Source organism: Pristis pectinata, chromosome 10 (genome assembly GCF_009764475.1).
Source record: "Pristis pectinata isolate sPriPec2 chromosome 10, sPriPec2.1.pri, whole genome shotgun sequence".
NCBI classification, from domain to species: domain Eukaryota; kingdom Metazoa; phylum Chordata; class Chondrichthyes; order Rhinopristiformes; family Pristidae; genus Pristis; species Pristis pectinata.
The window spans coordinates 49,387,955-49,415,292 of NC_067414.1; the positions used below are offsets into that span (position 1 = coordinate 49,387,955).

At 41.0% G+C, this 27,338-nt stretch overlaps 1 protein-coding gene across 1 annotated transcript in view; it reads left to right on the forward strand.

The window, feature by feature from the left end:
• Window positions 1-23,419: 23,419 nt before the first annotated feature.
• Window positions 23,420-27,338, forward strand: part of rspo3 (R-spondin 3) — a 54,169-nt gene continuing 50,250 nt past the window's right edge. Inside the window, exon 1 of the mRNA XM_052024837.1 lies at window positions 23,420-24,369. Coding sequence (XP_051880797.1) covers window positions 24,273-24,369 — 97 coding nt within the window. The 5' untranslated portion in view covers window positions 23,420-24,272. The remainder of the gene's footprint in view (window positions 24,370-27,338) is intronic.

Here is a 27,338-nt window from a genome sequence, read left to right on the forward strand (position 1 = left end):
AATTGTCTTTGACTGTCAGAGACAGTTAAAACTAGTCTGAAAATCTTTCAGAGTGGCAAGCTGTAAAGAGACTATCAGGTTAATACAGGAGCAGGATGCACCACCTGAGACTGACAAGCCACTTGCAGCCTGCTCCACTACCAGGACACCACCCAGGTGCAGGGGATGGTCAGTTCATTCAGCCCTCACATCCAGAAAAGGTAAATCTATGTGAGGACTGCAGGAAGTGGGTTCAGGCAGCTGGCCAGGTTAGCATGAAAACTGTTTCCCTTACATCCTTACTTTTGTTTGTTCCTAAAGTGTCAAGGCCACCTTCTGGGAATGTTTGAAGGTGCAGCATTGGGTATCATATGCTGGCAGAGTGTTTGGTGCCTGGCAGTCACTATGCTTAATGGGCCAAAACAGTCAATGCGTTTATATGGTAATATTACAAAGTACTCCAGAACAACATGTATGCATTTAGATAGAGGAACTATTGGCAAGGCCTGTAGGGCATTTGTGGAAGCATGACCTATTAAGGATGTGAGGAAAGACATGCAGATGGTGCTTTGTTTTATCTCTGCTTGTCTTTGGTTCCACTGCTACACATCTTTTGCATCTGTCTATCTGCCTGTTTGTGTTCCACTGCTTCATAGATCTTGTTAATGCACCCAGAACCAACATCTCACAAGAAACTGCCTGTATTCCATACCATACAGGGCTCACACAAGCAGCATTTTAGGTTATTTTGCAATTCATATGTTTTGCATGTATTTTCAGGAGAAGGCAAGTAAATAACCATGGAGGGAGAATTTAGACTGAGTAAAAAAAGGTCTTCGGGCCCAAATACTTGGAACTACTTTTGAGAACAGCAAGCTTGACCATTTAATGAACACAATCTCACAGCAAAAGTATGACATGCAATAACCATCATCTTACCTCTATTGGGAAGCATCCTATTTTTAAACTGTATTTTCTTTATTTCTAGGGGATTTACTGAAGAATTAATTGAATCTAATATACTGAAGAACTTCATAACATTTAATATATACACAAGCATCATGAGATATTGAGATAACATTTTGGAATGGAATACAGGGTGAATCAAACAACATAATTGTGGGATAAACTCGGGCATCATTGGGTAGATCGGAAGATGCCAGCAATTGAACCAGTCCTAGAAGTTCCACAGTTCTGTGGACCAGAGAATAGTTTCTCATTAGTTATTGTTGGGAAGATTCTGTGCACCCTTCAAAGACTGCTGGGAGCCGTGGTAACTCGACACCTCTCCAGTAATACATGACATATGCCACAGCCACAGTGCACCCTGAAGCAAGTAACAACTACACAGTCATCTGCAAGAAAACCACTGAGGTGAGATTGCCCAGACACTGTATTTGTGAGCTGGAGTTATTGAACCTTAATATTGTGTTTACTGGAGGTTCTCTATTCCAGATTGCATTGGCTGGGTGATTGTCATGAAAGCCAGGTGATTGAACCTGTAATGTTACTACAAGAAAGTTTTATTGTACCTGTATCTCATTGTCCATCTCAAAGCAGCAAAGGGACCAAGGAAATAGTCACTTCTCAGAGTAAACACCACATCTGTTAAGCATTAACAAATCTGTCACTAAGTTCACGATTTCTGCAAATATATGTGGAAGTCCTGACCTACTGATGTTAAGTGGCAAATGCCACTGGTACCATTCTGAACCACCAGCATTAGGTTGCAGAATTTGGCCTGCTAATTCTGTTTCTCTAACATACAGGTTACGTCCAGCATTTTCTATGTTATTTCAGATTTTCAGTACACACACTACATTTTTCTTGAGCTTGCATGTGACATGGTGTTGACTGAGCCATGACCAGATTGGGAACTCTATGTGGAGAAACTAGAGGCTGTAGATGCTGGAATCTGGAGCAAAAAATAAACTGCTGGAAGAATTTAGCAAGTCAAGCAGCATCTGTGGAAGCAGAAGGGATGCGTCGATGTTTTGAGTCAAGACCCAGTGCCATGACTGGGGTGGGGGGGGGGACAAAAAATGGGACAATGTATTCTTTGACAGTTTCTGGCAGACTCCCCTTACTGACTGTTGGGAAGAGCACAGAATTCTACAAGACCCATATGCTAAAAGCGGTCTGGGTACCTTTTTTTACGAGTGCAATCTCCCTGATTTAAGTGAAGACTCAGAGAGAATAGACAGACGGCTTTTATGAGACCAGCAGAGCTCTTCATCTGCCCCAGATAACAATGCCCTGGAGAAATGCTAGAAACTGCAGCCAAACAGAACTACAATGAGGTAACTTACTTAATCATAATTACACTTGAGGTGTGATAACATCTGTCTTGCTTGTTTCCTCATTCTCCTGCAAATTCCAAAGCATTACAGAAACTCCCAAAGGAATTCCCATCCCAAGAAAATAGATCTTGATTTTATACAGAACAAGTTAATGCCATTTTACACCTTGTTATGGTAGGTATGTAGCTAACAAGTTTATAGCATAACGAGCCTTCTTTTCCATGTTTGTTGTCTGTATTTAAAAGGGTGCTGTAATGTTATGTTAAGCCTTCTAACTAGTTCATTGATTATATAGCGAGATTTATTATTTCTTTGTATCTATGCTTTAATATCTCTCAGAGAATTGTCCAAGAGGTTTGCTGGTGTCACATTCACTTTTCAATTGGAAAACATATCAAATTCCCCCATCCACTAGCAACACAGAGAGGGCAGGAGGCCTTTATTAATATCCACGATATTAATAAAGGCCAAAAAAGGCTGTGCCCTGGATCCATGCCTGAAATACGCTAGGCCCTTTTATCGTTCTTATTAGGTCATCTTGTGTCTGTCTGAGGTTACATTGACAAAATTGGGCTGCTCCAGAAACCCTGGACAACCAGCGCCAAGCCAATTGAACTCAAAAAAACGTGATCTATATTGGACCATCCAATCATCCTTATAAATACTTAGCTAAATGTGGAACAAGAAGAGGGTGCCTTGTTAAGCTGACAAACATTGCTGGCCTCCACTTTCCCACCTCTTGATCACCCACTCTCCTAATTCTAAACCTCAAAATCAATCAATTTCCCCCAGTTCCCAGGAACTCCCAGTCTCCCTCTTAACTTCTTTTTCCTGATCTACCTTTCCTACCCAATCACTGCCCCCATCATACAACTGTCCACTCCCTGCTATTAGGGAGGGGAGGTACACCAGTCACCCTTCACTTTTATTCAACCCCCCCATTTTTTTCTTACAGTTTCCCCACTCCCCCACCCTTCCTTTTAATCCTTTCTCTCTCTTTGAAGGACTCATTTCTTGAAGGTTTCATTTTCAGCCAACAGTAGCTGACAATTGAAATTCCAGCAAGAACTAGGAGCTGCCCAGTAGGAAAATGCAGATCACAAGGTCTTGTATGGAGGTGAGGTTTTTCAGATCATTCACAGCCCTCAGGTTTTGATGAACCAATTATTCAGTCGTTGTTAGAAATCCTGCAAAGGCTTCAAAATTCTTTGTCAAATGCAAACTAATTTCTTCATATTCCCTTCACACCATTTAACTGTAACAATTGTATCTCCACTTGATTCTCAGATCTCTTAGGTGAGTAAAAGTCCCAACACATAATTTTAATTACATCCACCCGCAATAATATCAATTATTTTGAGTGAATGCATCAAAGGAGCAAAGGAATGAGAGATTTGTCTTGGTCCCAAAGATGGTGGAGTGTTTGCTCCATGCACCAGTCCTTGCCTGTATGAAAACTACTCATAATGTGACACAGTTTCATTTGAATGTAAACAATGAGCCACAGGTGGTCAAATGGATGTCCAGTCGTTCCTTGCTGCTTAAGACATGTGAAATCATACTTTGGCAGAAAGCTGATCGGATTTATTGTTTTTCCTGTAATTCTCCTTCAATGCCTCTTTACAGTGAGTAGGTAAGTGAAATGGAATAGTTTTCTCCATGTCATCGGACCATTTACTGAACTTAGGCTCCATCTAAATACCTACTGTAGCTAACTACTCCATTCTTTATTTCATAGTCATTTCTGGTGTGTGAATTGACTTTATTCAGATAATTGATTATGATAACCTCACTCTGCATGAAGAATGCCATCTTAACATGCCACCTTGACAGTGACATCTTAACAGGGCTAAGATGGTAAAATAATTAGTCAGAGATAAGTTCGTATGAAGGGTCTCGACCCAAAACATCAACTATCCGTTTCCCTCCACAAATGCTGCACGACCCACTGAATTCCTCCAGATGTTTGTTTTTGCCCCAATCCCAGCATCTGCAGTTTCTTGTGTCCCCACTTAACAGAGCTAAATATTGGCCTCGTCATTAACTCCCATTCTCTTCTTCATTCAGCGTAGACAGGTTCTTATTTTAACATCTCATCCTAAAGACATCACTTCCAAATGTAGGCATTCCTCAGTATTTCACAAACATGTCAGTCTGGATTTCTTTTAAATTTGTCAGCCTCAATGAGATATGACACTTTCAATCAATGTTACTGTTATTTCAAGAAAACACAAAAGGGCACAGAGTAAAACGCAAACACAAGAAAGGATCTTCACAAATTTCTATAGATAGAAATACAATATAAAAAACTCCATCAGTAATATGAGGATATGTTGTGCCACTATGGGGTCACGTCTCTTATTTTTCTAGCAGGTCATTTGTTCCAAGGCCTGGATAGTATTGGATGGGAATCTAGCAACTAACATCAACCGCTCACATGGACACAACCTCTATTTTAGTTTTAGTTTCTCCTTCTGGATTGAATAAATACCATCCTAGTGGGTTAGAAGATGTTCTTGTTTGTAAAAGGCATGTATGAATCTGTCTCATGTATTTTCTGTAACTATTGGCTCCCCCTCTAAAGGGCAGAGCTGATAGACTCTATAATAAATCTTAGCACCCTGCGAAACTCTTACTCTCCAGCTTTCACTGCACCAATTTCTTTGTCCAAATTGTTACCCCCAGTTAGAGATGGATAGTTCTCTGATTTTCAAAAGACTTATTCCACCCACAATCTTGGTTCTTCAGTCAGCCTTTGCCACCTTAACTGTTTTCTTATAACCACAGCAGTCCAATCCTTTTACACCTCTGGACCAGTTTGAAATGTTCCCTGTAGAGAAGTTAAGTTTTAAGTCATAAAAAGAAAAAATGATCCCCCCAGTTTTATGGTTCTGAAAACAAAGCCAAAAACCCAAACATTAATATCGATTTGCAGGAGTCAATTGCTAATTCCACTATAAAAGTACTAGAAACTGTATATACAAGTTTTAAACCTGTGCTCAGCTGACAAAGAAACCATTCATACATTGTTTGTAATACAAACAGGAGCCACAACAGAATGAAAACCATATAATTTAGCTTCTATTTATCACTTATTAACATGGGTAATTTATATTCCTTATACTTCTGCAGAAGCACGGCTTCCTTGTGAAATCATTGATGAATACCACATTTGAATTTTTGGAAGTGAATTGATTTGGTCTTGGGCCCAACACATTGATGCAATCATGAAGAAGGCACGTCAGTGGCTCTACTTCATTAGGAGTTTGAAGAGATTTGGTATGTTACCAAAGACTTGCAAATTTCTAAAGATATACGGTGAAGAGCATTCTGCCGTTCCATCACCACCTAGTATGGAGGCTCCAATGCACAGGATCAAAAGAGGCTGCAGCGGATTGTAGACTCAGCCAGCTCCATCATGAGCACAACTGTTCCCACCATCGAGGACATCTTCAAGAGGCGGTGCCTCAAGAAGATGGCATCCATCATTAAGGACCCTCACCACCCGGGACATGCCCTTTTCTCATTACTACCATCAGGGAGGAGGTACAGGAGCCTGAGGACCCACACTCAATGTTTTAGGAACAGCTTCTTCCCCTCCGTCATCATATTTCTGAATGGTACATGAACCCATGAACACTACCTCGTTATTCCTCTTCTGCACTATTTATTTATTTTTGTAATTTATAGTAATTTTTATGTCCTGCTGCCACAAAACAACGAATTTCACGACAGAAGTCAGTGATAATAAACCTGATTCTGATTCTGATTCCTTGTTTCTCCTTCCATTTTATGCTCTCTTTCATCCAACAGAGCAACTTTTCAAGGCTTCAAGCACAGCTAGTAGAGCCACTGCCTCACTACACCTGAGACTCTTCAACCTGACGTCAGGTGCTATCTGTATGGAATTTGCGCATCTTCCCTGTGACTGTGTTGGTTTCCTCTGGGTGGTCTGGTTTCCTTCCACATTCCAAAGACATGCAGGTTAATAGGTAAATTGGCCACTGTAAATTGTCACTAATGTGTAGATGAATGACAGCTTCTGGGGGAAGTTGATGAAATGTGGGGAGAATAAAAAATGGGATTAATGTAGGATTAGTATAAATGGGTGGTTGATGGTCAGGGCAGATCTGGTAGGTTGAAGAGCCTGGGTCCTTGCTGCATCTCTATCCTATTCTATGACTCCTTCAAGATGGATTGATGAAACTTACTTTCTGTTTGGTTCCTTCTTAAACTTGAATAAATCAAGGAACAAAGCAAAATGGATCAAGAAATGTATAAAAGAAATTCTACAAGCACGGCATATACAACAATAAAACAATTTATATTTCTATAGCACCTTAACAGTCTGACATAGCAAAAGCTCCAAGGTGCTTTACGAAAGCATTATTGAACAAAATTAGCAACTGAGAGGCTTATGGCAGATGACCAAATACTTTGTAAAGAGGTAGGCTTTAAGGGGCATCTTAGGAGAAAAGAGAAGTGGAGGGGCAGAGAGGTATAGCAAAGGAATTCCAAAACAGGGGGTCTTAACAGGTCAAGGCAGTAAATTCAAGCATAATCAAGAGGCCACCATTGAAGAAGTGTAGAGATCTCAGATAGAGGAGAATAAAAAAGGGAAAAGCAAGGCCATTGAAATTTATGGAGAAAAGCATGAGAATTTTTAAAAATGAGATGTTGCTCAACAAAATGCCAGTGCAAATGGGAATATAGAGTTGAGGTTACAAACAAATCAGCCATCATCTTACTAAATGGTGAAGCAGGCTTGAGGGACCGAATGGCCTGCTCCTGCTCCTAATTCATACATTTGTATGTAAGTCAGAAAATATAAGGGTGAATGGAGAAAGAGATTTTATGCAAGTTAAGAAACAGGCAGCCAAGGTTTAGATAAACTCAAGTTTACTGTTTGAATGAGGGAATCCAGGCAAGAGTGTATTGGAACTTTCAAATCAAGAGTTAAAGAGGTATGGATGTGGATTTCTGTGGGATATTAGCTGAAGTAATGCCAAATAGCCAGTGGTGTTGTTCAGAGGTAGAAATAGGTGTTCTTTGGTCAAGTATGATGCCAAGTTTGAGAACAAGCCATTCTGTTTCAGGCAATAGCCAGGAAGAGAGATGAAAACAGTGGTTAGAGATTGGCCACAAATAACCTCTTCCGTCATCCCAATGTTTTGCTGGAAGAAATTTCTGATTGTGTAATGCTGGATTTCAGACAAGCAATCTGACAACTTAGAGAGAGTGCAGGTGTTGAGACAGTACATGTGTCAACAGTGTACATCTGGAAATCAACAACTGTTTTGGATGCTGTTGCAGAGAACAGCATGTAGACGAGAAATAGGGTAGAGCCAAGGATAATCCTTGGATGATGCCACAGGCCCAACAGAATTTAATGTGAATTTCTAAAACAATATGTTCTTTTTGTTTAACTCACAGTTCAAATTAAACTGAAAGGAACTGGACCAAAAGAAACATGGCTATTTCTATCTAAAATAATATGGCCATTTTCCACCAGACTGATGAACTAATCTAAGCTGAAAGAGTTGGTACTTCCCGAGACTCAACAGAAAATGAGTCATAATAATTTATTTGCTTCCACTCAGAATGCTTATGTTCTCCAGAGAGATGAGGGCAGTGGGTTTGAGTGTAGATATTCTCCATCCACTATGTCTGCAGTAATGTGCACATAGTGAAAGCAACAGCATTAAATGCACTGTTATATTATTATACATCATTCACAAAGGAAGTTTGTTAATATCAAGCAATGTTAGGTCATTTTACATGAGATAAGATATAATTTTCTAAATGTAGAATTGTCAATGTTTGCACAGATAGGGAGGAGGTAAATTTTTCTGAGATTATTTGAAAACGAAACAAAAGAATTGCAAGTCTGAAAATACAGTTTGCAAAACTTTGCAGTTTTAGTGAAACTTGTGAAAGACTATTCTCAGCAGTAATAAGTATAAGAAGAGAGTTATAGGATCTTTTTTAAGGATGTTTTCAAAATGGAAAAGAAATCCTTGCACATAAAATAAAAGCCTAAAAAAGTATATATTCACTGAATAATTGCAATAAATGAATAATGATAAAAAATAGATATTTATGCTAGTGGATTAAAAATGATGATAGGTTTTTACTTCTATATCAGTTTGTATTAATTAACAACATTATTTCTCCAATATTCCAGTTGCTTAATTTCAATTTGCTTACCTAAAAATCCATAAAGCATATTTTTCAGGAATTCTACATTTCTGATGGACTCCGGGAATCCAACACTACCTTTCTTTAGATCACCTTGTTTTTGATGATGTACCGGGTGTAAACCTACCTAAGCTGATGTACAAAGTATTTTTATGTGTTGTTACCATCTAAATTCCAGACTCCCATGTTCTGTCGGGAACTTTCCACCAATGTTGGAATTTCTCCTGGTATCAAATACAATAAAAGAGAAGGATTGAGGTAACAAGTCTTCTCAACAACTTATATTACTTATATTGCTTATATTCACTACCTCTCTTCAATTTCGGTACAATTTCTCACGTTCAGATTTTAATTGTCTGTTTTTCATAAGTACACTTTAACATGTGATCAAAATTCAGAAAAGTATGAAAACAGAATAAAATCCCTTTGTTTTAGTGCGTCTTGCTTACCTACTTCTGATAATCTACTTTTCCATAAAAAGGTATGCACATGAAGAAAATTACAATCCCAATTATAATTTAATAGATGATATTATATGTTTTATTTCAGCAAATGTTACAGTTCATTCTCCACCTCTATGTTGATTTTGAAGCACTGGTTTGCTTTAAAAGAATGTTATTGTTTTATTTATTGAGGTATAAAGATGTGATAAAACAATGTAATATGCATTACAGGAATCAAAAAGGAAGTCTATTAAGTGGATGAAATTTGTCAGTTAGCAATTCAGGCCAAAAGTGATCATAGAATTTATTTAGGTTTATTATGTTGATAGCCGTGGTTATATTTTCTCCATAATATACAATGATGGGAGAAGGAATTAAGTAGCAGAATTAATAGCAGTTCCTATAATTTATTATAACCCACAAATAATGGAAATTGTCAATATGTATGTTCAGTTATTTAAGAAAGTAACATGAGAATGATAATTACATAAATATCTTAATTAAAAGGAACTAAGAAAAAATCTGTTAGGGGGTTGCTTTGCTGGAGGATGAGTAGGTTAGCATGGGTTTGGCCCCAATGCTGCCATACATTGCAGAAGTTGGGTTATGATAATCTTCAAGAAAGGAGGCAAGTCTAATTGCGGCTCAGAGACATCTCCCTACTGTCGGCAATGGGGAAAATCATCATGATCCTCCTCCACCACCTCCTCTGTGTAGTTGAAGAAATAATTGTAACGTGGTTTCTATCCACCTGGAGTTACACTGCACGATAAATCCTAGAAAAACTGAAAGCAGACCCAACCACTGTACATGAGATTTTTCAACCTGCTTAAGAGAAGAAGAAACGGACCTAATCTAAGTCAATCTGATTTAAATGTTATCTTAAAGTCTTGGGAAGGAATTTCAGCAGTGCCCATCCCATTGCAGCCCTGTTAAATGGAACAAAAAATGTTAGATGAAAGTGCACCCAGGACCTCAGATTAAAAATGAACATCACAAGTCTAATGGAGCAACTTTGCCTCAAGGCATGAGCTAATCAATCCTGTCTGGGTCACAAGTGGAATCCCACTGGGATCTGTATTAGGTTGGTTGCTCTTTTCCAACTTTATAAATTCTATTCATAAAAGAATCCTCACGAGCTAATGAAACAAGTATATGTGTACGAGTTTAGATGACAAATAGTTTCCAGGTGCCCAATGGGGATTAGTTCTGTATCTGGCAGATGTCTTTCAAGCTGCATTTTTCATTTGAGGAAGTGCAATTCCAACATTGCAAGGTTGCATGGGAGTAACCCTTGGGATTGTAGCTCATGAATTATTGAAGAACAATGGCCAATGTCAGAAGGCTGTTGCAAAAGTGAATAGTGTATAAGGATGTGTGGCAAGGGGAGTTCAATATAAAACAAGGTTTTGACCTTTGATAAGGTGTCAATTTGGATTTCCTTATATGTTAAGAGTAGCTGCTAAAAGTTCAGACAGGGGTCACTCAATTTTAAGGGATTTTTATTACCAGGCAGGGAGTTTATAATTTGGAAAAGTGCAGAGTTTGAGGGAATCTTATTGAGATTCTCTTATTGAGAATCATAGGATTAGATTTATTTCCCAAAGACAAACTAATTGGGCTACATGGTCAACAGGAATTGAGAGCTTCAGTAAAGCAAGACTCCCAACACAAAAACAGAACTGTGAAAATTTGTGCAAGGGACCCAGACAGCTGCCACAAGGTATTTATTCTGTAACCTGCAACATCCACCCCCACCCTTCTCCACCACCACTCTATTAAACATCTCAATAACTTGGCAGGATGGATGCTGGGGCTGATGGATACCCCAGACAGGCACGGCTATAGAATTTCATCACACCTGAAGAAGAGAGATATAAAAAAGGCCAGGGGATCATAGGGATGATTACAGAGGTATTGACGCTGAGTTTCAGGTGTCTGGAGAAGCCAGTATGCGCCTTCTGAAGAGTCTTTTGCACTATAGCAATAAAAATAATTGCTGGAAATAGACAAAAGGTCTGTGGAGAGAGAAAAGTAGAATTAATTTCTTGGGTCAACAACCTTTTATCAGAACTTCTGTGAAGGTCTACCTACAGACTGCTGTACCTCAGCCACTGCCTGGACAGCCTGTTTTAGCTGACTTGTTAGCACCAAGACAGCTATTTCTTTTTTAAAAATGTAGATGTGTTGACATTTTGAAAGAGGGGAATATATACTGCTCCCACTAAGATACTCAAAAGAGGTTGGTTCAATGCTTCCACTAGGTTAGATGGTAATTTATTTGGTCCACTATTCTGTCCACGATGAATCCCCGTGTTTTGAAAGTGGAACCCAAGGTCTGCGTGCCAGCCTTATCAGCAGGACTGGTAAGGAAGGCAACAGTGATCCCTGTTGTGAGGGCCTACCCACAGGATCCATGCAGCAGCTCAGTGCAAAATAACTCCAGACTTTCTGCTGTGGGAGTGAATTTTCTTGATGGCGTCAAAGCTGTTCGTAAAAGGCAAATAGTTTCCCTCTCATAATCAGGCCCATGAGATCTTCATCTCTGCCCTACTCAGGCAGCTGAGGAGGGAACGTTCAAAGCAGAGTTCTCTTCCTGGTCATTCCTCCCACTTTCACCTGCTGATTCTCACTTGTGTTGTTCCTCAGTCTCACAAAGTAAGCCAAGCAAGTTGCCAATCTCCACTGGTGCTTAGAAGGGACGGTCTATGTGACTATTCATCCTCAAGAGGATTGCCAGTCTCCAGCTGTGTTCTTCTGTCCAGTACAGACATTGACATGGACCCAAGGAAAAAGAGAAAGCAGGCAGGAACTCTGATATCACCAAGAATCCAGTAAAATAAAGAATTATATTTAAACAGCAATTTATGCTTTCAGGACATCCCTACACTTTTAACAGCTAATAATGTACTTTAGAAGTGTGGATACTATGCTGATCTAGGAAATGCAGATCTCTATTTACACACAGTGCGGTCCCACAAACAGCAATGTCAGAATTACCAGGTAATCTGTTTCAGTGATATTGATTGAGGGATAAGTATTGGGCAAGATGCTGTGAAAAGCTCCCCTGCTTTACCTGGAAATAGTGTTTTGTAACCTCTCATGTCCATTGAGAAAGCAAACTGACCTCTGTCGTCTTTTGCTCAAGTTCAAGTTTATTGTTGTCATAGGCACCATACACAGGGTACAAACGCCAGGAAAATTCGCTTTTGCCGCAGCAGTACATTACAAGACAAGGACAAACATAGGTTAGCATAAACTTAAATTAACATAAATTATACATAAACTTACGCATGTGCAAAATAAACAACAAAATAAACATAACGGCACGAGAGACACAAGAGATTCTGCAGATACTGGAATCTGGAGCAACGCACACAAAATGCTGGAGGAACTCAGCAGGTCAGGCAGCATCTATGGAGGGAAATAAAGGTCGACTGTTTATTTCCTTCCATAGATGCTGCCTGACCTGCTGAGTTCCTCCAGCATTTTGTATGTGTTGTGTAATGACACTAGTGCAAGATTGAGAGAGAGAAAAAAATATATAGTCCAAGGTTCAAGAACCTGATGGTTGCTGACTGTCTTGAGAATGCAGGTTGATGTATGAGGACTGATGAATGTTTCCAGAGGTGAATGAAGAGTTTACAAAGTCTGCTGGTTTCCACGATTGTGTCCTGTGCTTTGGTGCGGATGAGAGTTATGGTGTTGGGTAGTTTAGTTATATAGAAAGAACATGGGATAACTGGAAATGACTAGGGATGGTGCAGTTAGAAGTGGAGAAGCCCCTCAAACAATGAAAGGGTGTATTGTCCTAAGGGGCCACATGGGTGGCAATGGTGCTATGATGCTATGGTTACAAAAAAAGTCATTGAAATTAGAACATAGAACATAGAACAGTACAGCACAGAACAAGCCCTATGGCCCACAATGTTGTGCTGATCTAATTAAATTAGTAATCAAATGCCCAACTAAACTAATCCCTTCTGCCTAAGTATCCATATCATTACATATCCCGCACATTCATGTGCCTGAGAGCCTCTTGAATGCCCCTATTGTATTTGCCTCCACCACCACCCCAGGCAGTGCATTCCAGGCACCCACCACTCTCTGTGTAAAAAAACTTGCCCCTCTCACCTTAAATGCATGTCCTTTGGTATTAGACATTTCAACCCTGGGAAAAATATTCTGGATGTCTACTCTATCCATGCCTCTCATAATCTTATAAACCTCTATCAGATCTCCCCTCAGCCTCCGCCACTCCAGAGAGAACAACCCAAGTTTGTCCAACCTCTCCTTACAGCACATGACCTCTAATCCAGGCAGCATCCTGGTAAATCTCTTCTGCACTCTCTCCAAAGCCTCGACATCCTTCCTATAATGGGGTGAACAGAACTGAATGCAATACTCCAGATGCGACCCAACCAGAGTTTTATAAAGCTGCAGCATAACCTCCTGACTTTTGAACTCATTGCCTCGACTAATAAAGGCAAGCGTGCCATATGCTTTCTTTACTGCCCTATCAACCTGTGTAGCCACCTTCAGGGAGCTATGAACTTGGACCCCAAGATCCCTCTGCTCATCAACACTGTTAAGGGTCCTGCCATTAACAGTGTACTATCTCTTTACATTTGATCTCCCAAGGCATAACACTTCACACTTGGCTGGGTTGAACTCCATCTGTCATTTCTCTGCCCATATCTTCAACTGGTCTATATCCCGCTGTATCCTTTCCCAGTCTTCTACATTATCCACAACACGACTAATCTTCATATCATCTGCAAATTTACAAACCCACCCATCTAGATTTTCATCCAGGTCACTTATATACAACACAAACAGCAGAGGTCCCAGTACGGATCCCTGAGGAACGCCACTCGTCACAGACCTCCAGCTGGAATAAGTCCCATCGACCACTACCCTCTGTCTTCTACAGGCAAGCCAATTCTGAATCTAAATGACCACTTCATCATGGATCTTCTGGGTGAGCCTCCCATGAGGGACCTTGTCAAACACCTTACTAAAATCCATGTAGACAACATCCACAGCTCTATCTTCATCGATCACCCTCGTCACCTTGTTGAAAAACTCAGTCAAGTTAGTAAGGCAGGACTTGCCCTGCACAAAGCCATGCTGACTGTCCTAAATTAAGCTATGGTTTTCCAAATGCTCATAAATCCTATCCCTAAGAATCCTCTCCAGTAACTTCCCTACCACTGACATGAGACTCACCGGTCTATAGTTACCAGGATTACCCCTGTTTCCTTTCTTGAATAATGGAACAACATTAGTTACTCACCAGTCCTCCAGTACCTCGCCTGTGGCTAGAGAGGACACAAAGATATTAGTCAAAGGCCCCAGCAATCTCATCTCTTGCCTCTCTCAATAACCTGGGGTATATCCCATCAGGCCCTGGAGTCATATCCACTTTAATGCTCTTTAAGAGACCCAACACTACCTCCTTCTTTATTTCGACGTGCCCGAGTATATTAGCATGCTCCACACGTCCTGCTCCTTGGTAAATACTGATGCAAAGTACTCATTTAGGACCTCACTCACATCCTCCGCTTCCAAGCACATGTTCCCTCCTTTATCCTTGAGTGGTCCTACCCTCTCCCTACTTATCCTCTTGCTCCTGATGTATGTGTAGAATGCCTTGGGAATTATTGAATGATTTGACTAAATGACAATAAGAATGTAAAGAGTTTTGCATTGTGTTTTTTTCTTCTGTATATATATTTTTTCTTATGAATTAAGTTTATTTTTGAAATTAAAAAATAATAAATAGTGGTTAAGCAACAAGGTGGCATGAAAATGTGAAGATCCAAGGCTAGTGACTTTGATGTGGTGAGGAAAAAGTGCTAGGAGGTGTTACAACAAGCTAATGGTAGGCCGTGAAAAGAGAGTGGTGTTACTGTATGGTGTGAAGAAACAAAGGAAGAAGCAAGTGAAATGATAAAGAGAAGTTCTGCAGATCAAGGGTAACAGAAGTGTTGTCAAGTGTTGTTGACAGCGATGGTGAGATGAAGAGCTGTATTCAGTCCTGCTCTTTTGAATCTAAACTCAAGTCCTTGTGATAATGCACAGGTCATTGACATCTTGAGCCACCTCAGTCCAGCCCTGTTGTCAGTCATGTGGGGATGCTCCTGTGGCTGTGGGAGTAAAGTACCTTCCTCCTTGGTTTGACCTTCTTGATCAGGACCTCCAGGAAAACATCAGAAATAATGGGGAACTTCCCACCTTTCAGCAGGTCAACAATGAACTCTGACACCATTGTAAGGTGTGCACCCAGCTTTAAATTGAACATAGAACAGAACAGCACAGGAACAGGCCCTTTGGTCCATTGTCTCCCAACCATGACGCCAATCCAAACTAATCCCATCTGCCTGCACATAGTCAATATCCCTCCATTCCCTGCCTATTCATATGTCTGTCTAAATGCTTCTTAACCTTCCCTGGCAGAGCCTTCCAGGAACCTAGCAGTCTCTGTGTAAAAAAAGCTTGCCTCACAAATGTCCTTTAACCTTTCCCCCCTTGCTTTAAAACTATGCCCTCTAGTATTTGACATTTCCGCCCTGAGAAAAAGACTCTGTGACTATCTACTCTATCAATGCCTTTCATAATTTTATATACTTCCACCAGGTTGCTCCTCAGCCTCCAACACTCAGAGAAAACAATCAAGTTTATCCAGCCTCTACTTTTAGCTAATATACACTCCTATACAGGAAACATAAGCCAGGACATTCTCTCTTCTCTCCTCTTCCATCGGGTAGAAGATACAGGTGCCTGAGAGCACCTACCACCAGACTTAAGGACAGCTTCTACCCCACTGTGATAAGACTATTGAATGGTTCCCTTATACAATGAGATGGACACTGACCTCATGATCTACCTTGTTGTGACTTTGCACCTTATTACACTGCACTTTGTCTGTAGCTGTGACACTTTACTCTGTACTGTTATTGTTTTTACCTGTACTACATCAATGCACTCTGTACTAAATCAATGTAACTGCACTGTGTAATGAACTGACCTGTACGATCGGTTTGCAAGACAAGTTTTTCACTGTACCTCGGTACAAGTGACAATAATAAACCAATACCAATACCAATACATCCTGGTGCAGCTCTTCTCCAAACCCTGCACATCCTTCCTATAGTGAGGTGACCAGAATTGCACACAATATTCCAAATGTGGCCTAACCAAAGTCTTATACAGCTGCAATATGACATTCCAATTTGTGATGAAGCCGAGTGTGCTGTGTACCTTCTTTACCACCCTATCTACTTGTGTTGCCACTTTCAGGGAGCTATGAACTTGCACCCCATGAATCCTCTGTACATCAACATTCCTAAGTGTCATGCCATTTATTGTATACTTTCCTCTTGCATATGATCTCCCAAAATGCATCACCTCACTGTCACCTGGATTAAACTCCATCTGCCAGTTCTCCACCCAAATTTCCAACTGATGTGTATCCTGCTGTATCCTTTGACATCCTTCCTCACTATCTGCAACTCCTGCAATTTTCAAGTCATCTAGTGAAAGAGAGCTACTTTCTCATGCAATTTAGTGGGCGGCTCAATTAAGTTCAACATTTATGAATGGGCATGGGTTGGGGTAAGTAGGAGTAGGGGTGGGGATGGGGCGGCGGGGGGTGGGGGGGGTGGTAAATCCAAATTACCTGGACCCGTGATAGAAATCTGGGTGAAGTAAGACAGAATCTTACAATAATAATTGAGGACTTGCCCAACCACCCATCCCCCAACAACTTCCCTCCTGAAAAACACTGAAATACAATACATGCACATAAAGATGAATGAACAAAAATTTATTTCAACCTAGCATTCCAAGTAATCTGGATCATTTCCTGCTTCACATTAAAGCTTCTTCAATTTTTTTATAATATCTCCTTTCTCATGGGCCCAGTGATGAGAAACTAAAGAAGTCAAGAGCAAATTGCTCAAAAATTATTACCATTTAGCTCAAAACCCAAGTGGCAAGTGATAGAGACAATGATTTCTGTATTCTGGGCGTGAACTGAAAGATATCAGTGAAACTTCAAAATGAATAGACTACTTCCAAATGATTTCTACCAAATCATCAAGATATATTCCACTGAGAAAATCACCAAAATTGTTTAACAAAGAAATGGAAAACAACCTAAAAAAATGTTGTGGAGATGAGAGATTGAAAAATAATTTTTATCAGGTTATTTTTCTCCTTGCTCTAGAATTTATATAAGATAGTAATAGCCACAGGTTGAAGAGAGCACTGCTTCAGGTGGGACACCTCTGCAATATTACAGAAGTAGAAAGAAATATTATGAATATTGGAAAACTAAATATGCACCTCCCAAGCTGCTATAGCACAGTTACAACACTGGCATCATGAACCAGGTGAAAAATTGCCCAAGTATGTCCTGTGCTATCCAATCTGGGTAATGACTACCCAATCAATCAGTCAATTGTCCACAAAGTGATGGAAAATGTCATGAACAAGGCAATGAAATGGAACTTACTCACCAAGAACCTGCTTTCTGATGCTCTGTGGGTTTTGCCAGAACCACTCAGCCCCAGCTCTCATCATAGCATTGATCCAGACAAGAAATAAAGTGGGGTAAGACTGATTTTTCTTGGTATCAATGCAGCATTTGACTGAGTGTGGCACCAGGGAGACTAGCAAAAATGATGTCAATGGGCATTAAAATGAAAGACCAGTGCTTGGAGTCTTACCTGGCACAAAAAGAAGATGGTTGTGATCATTGCAGGTTAATCATCCAAACCCTAGAATATCACTGCAGGAGCTCCTCAGGGCAATGTCCTGGACCAAACCATCTGCAGCTCCTTTCTCAATGTCCTTCCTACAATCATTGGGTCAGAAGTGGGGATGCTCACTGATGATTGCATAATGTTCAATTTTCATTTGCAACTCCTAGAAAATAAAGCAGTCCATGCCTGCATGCAGCAAGATCTAAATCACTTTCAGCTATGGGCTGGTAAGTGGAAAGTAATGTTTGTGTCACACAAGTGCTGGGCAATGACCAACTCCAACATGAAAGAAGATGGCTACCAACACTTGGCATTCAATTGCATTACTATCACTGAGTCCCCAACAATCAAGACCCTGGGGATTATTATTGATCAGAAACTCAACTGAATGAGCAACATTAATATTGTGACTACAACAGCAGGTCAGAGACAGGGTAACCTTCAGCAAGTGACACACCTCTGACACTCCTGTCTACCATCCACAAGACACATGTCAGGAATGTGATGAAACACTCTCCACTTGCCTGGATGAGTGCAGCTTCAGAAAGCTCAACACTGTCCAGGACGAAGCAGCCCTTCTGATTGGAGCCCCATCCATCACCTTAAATAATCATTCCCTCCACTGCTGCCACACTGTGGCTGCAGTGTGTACCATCGACAAAATGCAGTGCAGTTACTTGCCCAGCCTACTCTGACAACATCTACCAAACCCATATCTTCTAACACCAAAAAGACAAGTGCAGTAGGTGCATGGGAACACCAGCACCTGCAGTAAAAATGGAAAATGCTGGAAACACTCAGCAAGTCATGCCGCATTTGTGGAAAGAGAAACAGAGTCAATGTTTCAAGATGTTGAAGACAACTTTGTCAGAACTGTGCAAGCTCTCTTCCAGCACACAGCTTCCTGACTTGGAACTGTTACGCCAATCCTTCACTGATGCTATAACTCCTGGATTTCCCTCCCTGACAGTATTGTGGGAGTATCTTCACTGAAGGACTGCAGTGGTTTAAGAAAGCAGCTCACCACCACTATCAAGGGCAATTGGGGACAGGCAACATATATTGACCTTGCCAACAATACCCAGATTCCAAACAAAAAGATATACGAAAATGAATGTGGATTTGAGAAATGGGGAACTACAGATCAGTGAGCCTGATATCTGTTCTAGGGCAAAATACTGGAATCCATCATTAAGGATGCAGAAACAGGGCACTTAAAATAATATGATTATGATTAAACAAAATCATTATCATTTAATGAAGAGAAAACTGTGTTTGACCAATTTATATTTTTGAGGTGATAGGATAAATAAGGAGGAACCTGCAGGTGTTGCATTTCTAAGAGTAGGAATAAACTGGTTGCTTTTAGTTGGCAAATGGTTACTACTGGGGATCAGTTTTAGGTTTTTAAGTATTCACAATTTATCTTAATGATTTAGACAATAAAGCAGGTTGTAAGGTATTCAGATTTGCTGATGGTACAAAGATGGGAGAATGAGCCTTCAGGAGGACACAGAGTTTCAAGACAATATAGTGGGTAAGTCAGTGAGCGAGAAAATAGCAAATCTATAATGTGGAAACTTGTGAGGTTATCCATTTAATTGCAAGAACAGAAAAGGGAGTATTTTTAAATGGTAAGCACTGGTGTACAGGGAGATTGATGTATGCTGTTTCATTAGACACAGAAAATGAACATGCAGGTACAGCAAGCAATTAAGGAGGAAATGGCATGTTAGCATTTCTGAAAAGGGGGCTGGAGTACACAAGTAAGGAAATCTTCCTGAGATTGCACAGGACTATGCTGATAGTTTAGTTGGAGAGCTGCATGCAGTTTTGGTATGTGTAATCTGCGAAGTGTAGATTAACCAAATTAATGCATGGGATGAGGGATTGTCCTATGAGGAGTGTTTGAGTAAATTGAGCCTAGAGTTGCAGGAATTCAGAAGGAGGGTGAAAAGTTATTGCATTAAAACATACAAGGCTATAAAAAGAATTGAAAGGATAGATGCCAAGAGGTTGGTTCCTCTAGCTGGAGAGTCTAAAATGGGGAGCATAGCCTAAAGATAAGAGCATAGCCATATAGAATTAAGGTACAGAGAGATCCTTCAAATTCTCTATCCTGCAAATGGTCAGTGTTTGAGTATATTCAAGGCTGAGATTGACACCAAGGGAATCAGAGGAGTTGGGAAAGTGGACGAGGCACTGGTCACTCAGAATCTATTGAACAACATAGAAAGCATGAGGGACCATATTACTTATTTTATATGCTAGGGTGTTATATTTTTAAAACAAGTTTTTTATAAGTTGCAGGTATTGGAAATTTGAAATGAATGAAGAAAATACTAGTGTACTTAACAGATCAGACAGTATCCATGCAGAGAAGAATAGAAACACCAGCCCAGAGATACAGGCTAAAATAATGCCACACAGGGGACCGGAGCCAATTCGTTTTGATATTGTTGGGGGATGATTTCTATTGGTAGACCTTAGCAAAGCTTTGTCGATGTAAGAATGTAATTCATCATCTTATCTACAGTTGTATGTATCAAGGCATGATAACAGAATGCTTAATTTACCAGAGCAGTAGCTAGAGCTCTGTACCATTGATCAAGAGAGTTCAAATCCCACCATAGAACAAGGGAATTTAAATTCAAGCAATTACATGAATCTGGACTTTCTACAAAAAAGTTAACCTCAGTAACATTAACCATGAAATTACTGCAATGTCATTAAAAACCTATCTAATTCACAGGTGTCTTTGAGGGGAAGAAATCTGCAATTACTACCCTGTCTGGTTTATGTGTGACTCCAAACCCATTAATATGATTGACTTTTAACTGCCTCCACAATTCAAGTGCAATTAGGGATGGCCAATAAATTATCAATGTTCTCTATATCTGATGAACAAATAATTAAACACACACAGAGGCAGATACTCGGCGGAGATCTGTCTGAACCTACTGACAGATATCCTGTACTCTAAAGCTTAGGCTAGGATGAGGCTTCTGCTTGGCAGAGCACATCTCTCTCTGGAACCTAAGCTACATTGGTAGGTTTGCTCACTACTGGAGTCCAATGGGGCAACACCAACTTCTTCAAATTTTCCAGCTCTCATTGTGGGAAATCAGAACACTTAACCCTTGCAAGATTGGAACAGGGCAGCATTCCCATTGAAATGAATAGGAGAAATTAGTCTCCAGGGAAAACGTTGGTAGAGCTTTTTTATTTAATTTGTTTTTAAGTGTATATGTGCTTTCAGTCATTTATTAACCCGCTAAATAACTTTGTTTTTACCCTCTCCCCCAAATGGTTCCTGAGTAATTTTGAATGCTTGATTGGACAGTCAATAACCGGGACAGCTTTGACAGTTGGTGAGCAGGATATTGGCGCCTTACCAGCTGTCAAAGGTGTTCTGTCAGTGCGGTGGGTTCATTGCACTGGGGAAGATCCTGAATTACTAAACGTTTTGCTGGTCTTACAAAACACCAGCGACCTACACAAAATGAAACACACTGGGGCAGGGGCATGCAGCCATTGATCACTGGGTCAATGGGAGGTCTGCTCTGTAATTTCAAGATACATGCTCAGTATTCTGAACCACCACCATAATGATGTGGCTGGAGCTCTTAAAGTGGCAGTCTCAATCTATCTGTTGCTGGAATTTATTGGATTGCGTGAGGTGAATCAATTGAAAGTGTATTAAGATGGGTCTGGGAGCATAAGGATCGTGGTGGCAAAGGGACCTGAAAGGAAGATCAGCAGGCTCACGGAAGCCCCCAAATATAAGTAGTCCCATGGAGACACAAGAGACTGCAGATACTGGAATCTGGAGCAACAAACAATCTGCTGGAGGAACTCAGCGGGTCAAGCAGCATCTGTGGAGGGGGGGGGGGGAAGGAATTGTCGATGTTTCGGGTTGAATCCTGCATCAGGACTAAGAGTGGAGAGGGATGATAGCCAGTATGATGTGTGGGGAGACAGGGCTGAAGGTGACTGATGGACTGGATGGGGTGGGGGGGGGGTGCCAGTGAAGGATGACAGGCAGATTGAGCCAGGTAGAGGGGGGGGAGGTAGGGGTGGAGGCAGGTGGATGATGGACAGAGGCAGACAAAAAAAAGAGGAAGATAGAGCCAGGAGGGGAGGGGGGAGGTTGAAGGTGGAGACAGCTGCTGGATATGTGGCCCCTCACTTGAATAACCTATCTTGTCCATCATTCCAGATGAAATGACATTATTGATATCTGCTGTAACAAATTCCTCAAGAAAGATCTCAGTAATGGTTCATTACTTCATATCTCAAACAACTGGCGCTCCTGCCTAGTGTTGAGACTTGCTTTTGTGTGCGTGGCCCACACTGTTGCCTTGTCACAGTTATGCAGACCAATGTGGCAGTGCCAGCATCCAACATGCATGTCGTGGTCCTGATGCAGGGTCTCAACCTGAAACGTCAACTATCCCTTTGCCTCCTCAGACGCTGCTCGGTCCACTGAGTTCCTCCAGCAATTTGATTTTTGCTCCAGATTCCAGCATCTGCAGTCTCTTATTTCTAAGCTTGTTATGATGATTGACGTCAGCACTGTGATCCCTAATTGGTTCAGTGACACACCTGAGATCATGCAACCAAAGTCTCACCATATGCCTTGCTGACCACAGGTACCAAATGCATTTGATCATCATTTGCATGCTACAAAATGTGTTATGCCACTTTTTTTTAGGCCATTGCTTTGAATTCTAATGAAACATCATTAACCTGAAACATTAACATGATTTATCTCTCCCTCGGGCTGCCGCCTGACCTGCTGCTTTTTTTTACCGTTTCCTGTTTCTATACCACAAAATTATCAGGTCCCAACAAAATCATAATACGTTGACTGTTATATTGTCAATTCGGTTAAGCTGCTCTTGAATTTGTGTTTTTTTTAACAATGGAAGAGTAAAAGCTTCTTTCCTGTATTAACGGAGCAATGGGCATCAATGACCTTCTTACTCTTAATTTCATGCGTGCAGGACTTCGAGGATACAATAACCACATAGGTTTCATAAGCGTTCTGTAGGCCATATAACCCGTTCATTCATTATATGATTAACAGGCAATTTAAGTGATTGCGGATTGCTGGACTGTATTTGTTCAGCTGTTTGGTATTGTTTTGCTATTACTGCCAACAATTTCCTGTTTCATGAATCCCGACGCATCAAAAGTTCTACCAGGTGTCCCTTTAACTGGTCAATATTCAGATTTTGAAAAAGTACTCGGAAGGATTCCTTTGCACGGGGCAAGGTTACGTTCCCTTCTTCTCAATGTAAGTATGTTGTGTCCACTTTATTAATGGTTCCCCATCTATTACAGCTGGAGGGGGTGGGAGGGAATATTCTGCTGAAGGTGGAACGCTCTGTTAGTTATGTGGCACTCATGAAATACTAACTAATACTTTCTTAAATGTATGAAACGAGGCAGCATTCCTACCAACAGACTTCCAAGAATGAATGTGTGCGGTTTTGGGGGAGTTAATGAAATCAGTACAGAATTCAATCAGCAGAAGGGGCGAGGCCAGTCCATATTTACTGAAAAAAAGACAAATATAGTAGACAGAGCCTTATCCTAGCTAGTGGAGGTTCACTGCGCCCGCTCACGTCATATGATCTGCCGGGTCCTGTTCCCCTCAGTCATATCGCCCTCAAGAGTGCGAAGGACAGCCGCGCTGTGCTGAGAGAAATCTCAGCGCTCAACTGCATACACGCTTCACACCCACTCTCATTGAACGAAAGAAGCAGCAACTCTGTAAATAGCCTACAGATGTTCAGCGATTAGAAGCAATGACTGGGGAGGCTCCGGAGACGTTTAGCGCGGCACCGTAAAGCTGGCATTATCGAGAACCTCTGGCACAAGGAAGACTCCGCAATCCCCGTAATACTGGAAAGGGCTTGGATTGGTTTATGCAGAGTGGGGAAAGTCTGAAGATATTTTCCATTGCCTTTTTCTTTAAAAGTGTTAAGGGGAAATGGCAGAAAACCAAATCTGATAAAAAAAACTGAAAGGCCTGTTTAGTTAAAAAATGGTTCTGTTCTTTCAGTTAGACTGCTGATCTAAGATTTTTTTTCTGTGATTTAAGGATCTGGATGAACTGCAATCAGATAGCTAGAACATTATTCCAGAAAGGCTTACCCAAGTTTTGAAAAAAAAATTGGCATTTGTTCAGACTGCTGAAAACTGGATGGCTGTGAAGGTGTTAAATGTGACAGTTTTTAAGGGGTGTCGGCAGAGCAGATGTTGACGGGACCTGGTCTGGGGCTGTCCAAGGCGTTTCTTTTTAAAGAGGTGAGACCCGGCACTCCGAGTTCTATGAAAAGGGTTCCAAAACACTTGGCTGCAAGATGTTACATACAACTCGGGCCAGTGATTCCGGGGCCCTCCATCAGATCTGTCTACAAGTTGTAGCATTATAGATTTGACTTTTTTTTTGCTCGCATCTGCATCAATAGCTAGTGCCTGCTTGTACGGCCGAGGAATATCCTGGAAGTTCCCCTCCGAGTGTGCTCCGAGTTACTGCAGTAGTTGCTTTCAGGAGCCATCACCCGCAGGTTACTATGCAATTTCAACTGATTTCTGTGGTTCTAATTTTATTAAACTGTATGGAATACATTGGCAGCCAAAACGCCTCCAGAGGAAGGCGCCACAGACGAAGTAAGTTTGATTTTTTTACTGTTACACCTGTTTAAGTTTCCAGCTACATTTATTTTCTTTATTCCCCTGTTCTGTACTCAGATTCCCTTTCAAATTTTGTCGTCTAAATTGAGATTTTGGTCGCAGTATTAAGACACTTTGAGCAACTTCAGTTAACTTTTCTGTCAGTAGACACTTCAATACATTGAATATAATCATCTCTAAACAGCGTGTAATCTTTAAAAGATGCCCTTTAAAAAAATCAGTGTGCATTTAGTTTCCGTTTGCCGTTCTCCCATTCCATTGAAAAGAAATTCCGTGGGTGAGTGAAATTTCGCCTTTCGTTCCAAACAGCGGGATTCCTTTCACAACGAGGTGCTTGTCGATTACAGATCAGTTTCAACGCTGGGCAATCCAGCGAACCAATGAGTCGGGGTAGATGTGAAACCAGCAATTTACTATTTTAGTAACTATAGAAAAAGCAGTTTCGCGAAAAGATGGCAGAGGTACATACACTGAAGTGGGGGGCGATAGACAGTGTGTCACTTTGTTAGAAATGTTTAATTAAATAAAATTAACTGCATATTGTGGGTCCCTGTGCTCTTCTCTGGAAGGTTCGATGGGGTGTGAAATTGAGACCTTCTTGAGTACCTGCGAAGGGAAAATGTTCCCGGTCCAAAGGACAATACACATTGCCACCACCCAAATGCTCACAGCATCCTTTCTCGCCCGATAATATTTAGAGAAAAAAAAACTTGCAGGTCAAGGGTACGGGTAATCAGTTCACCAAATTCGGACCAATAAGCGTGTATTCCTTCATCAGATGGAGCTCTGCGGCTGAGAACGTTTTTGTACTTGACACTTCGCTTATCGCCCTGAGATCGCGGAGCTAATGTGCTTCTTCTGTTTGACTGCAGAGTATTTCTTTGGTCAACTACATGTAATCTGAAACTTACTGACAGACACTCCTCGCAGCTGGACTTCTACCCCTTAGTGCATTGTGGAAACTGAAATAGAATATATCTCGAACACGTTTCCATAAAATTAAGATGTTAGTCGGGATGTTTATTTTCTTTTAGACAAAAATATTCAACACTCAACCTTTTAATGTCATTCAATATCAATATGCCAAAAGGTTGTTGGTTAAACACAAGACATGGTGTGTTGAGGAAGATCCGAAAGAAAAGATTTTGCAGATGATTATTACATATTCAGAAAGGTATTTATAAAAATATTAAATATCAATTTCTAAATAAAGGGTGCGTTGGTTTTATGGATCGACGATTTTAGCGCATCTCCACGCACGGCCCACTGAGGAATGATTGTTGTTACAGATTTTACTAACTGTAGGAAGAAAGAGACCCTTCAGAATGAAATCAGTGATTAAAATCTGGATAAAGTCTTCCGTACTCTTTAAGCTTCCCATCTTCGTGTGATCATCTGTGATCACATGGCCCACCTCGAAAAATAAACTGAGCGCCTTTCTCATGTTGAGACTATCGCAAGAAAACACAATTGTAAAACAACCGGAGCTCAAAGGATGCGGCCATCTAATAGCCTTCACCCTCCCCCACAGCACATTTTGTTTTTTTTTGAAAAAAGACAGTCCATCTGGTATGTGCACGTTATCCTCTGGTAGTGTTGCGTGTGAAGATGTTTTAATTTTTTTTAACATATCTTTGCTTTGAGTGTCTCAGAAACACACAACTTACTAGAATGTACTTACGTACCTAGTTCCACGAAAGAAATAGTCTAGCGTGCCATTAACAGCAAACCAGTTCCACCAGGTAATGGTCTGGGAAGCCAGACCTATAAACTGCTCCATCGTGCTCAGGCGAGCCTCTGTGTTTAAGATCACCCAATATCCTTGTGTTAAAGGGTAACATTGGCATCCGTGTGATTACTGAGAACAACGGGGAAGAAGCAAAGCCAAGAGAGGCGAAGAGGTAGACCACAGAGTGTTGAATACACAAGGCCAGCATTGGAATGTACAAGCATGGGCAGCGGGAGGGAACCCAGTTAAAATATAATTTAACAATCCTAAAACTCAGTTACTCCAAGTGGGTGAACGTTTGAATCTTGATTTCAGTGGGCATGGAATGGGGGAAGGCAGCGCCCGGGGAGCAATTGTTCTAAAGGGAAAGAAGAAGGTTCACTGACCAAGAGAATGTTAGTGAATGAAGCAAAGAGCTGAGATTGGACTCAAGCAGTCCATCCACAAGGAGCCAGTGAGCGATGAGACTAAACCCTTACTACATGTGACATATTAGTTTATAATCCCAGCCACACTTTAATTGCCGTACGTCTGGGAACATCATTCGCCCTCAGGGTTTACATATCATATGCTATGGAACCCCAAATGAGGCTTAGTTGAGAGCACTGATCTGGAGGAACATTTTCTGCCATTCGCCCGTACAAACGAAGCAATTTCTCAGCTCTTTACTGCTGTGGCACCAGTGTTACAACAGCATGCTCAAATGGTGTATGGGACCAGCCGCTGGAGTCCTATTTCACATTCATCGCTCAGTGCTGGAGGTTCTCCCCGCCCATGTGCTAAACCAAGCAGCAGCGAGTCTCGGGAAATTCCTGCAGAAAGAGCGAGCTCGCCTGTTGCTGCGAGACGTTCCAGCGGCCTGGCTCCGCCAGTAAACACCGCTCGAAGGCCTGTCCTTCGCTCTTTCTCATACATATGATACTTTGAAACCAACACCTACTGCGACATCTTGTGTTTGAAAATGTTATTTCTAAACGTGCTTCCGTGACCGCCGAGAGGAGAGCCTGATGTCAGGGACATGTACTATTACCACGTTACTAGCCACTCCCTGAAAAAAAATGATCCGTTTATATAGAAACCTGAAATCCCACTAAAGTGTGTAGGAAGCATTTTGTTTAATCTACTCTATAATTAGTCAATATTAGACCATTGCGATTCTGGCGAGGAAAACGTCATTTTGTAACACAGCTAATAGTTTACCAGAGATTTAGCTGTA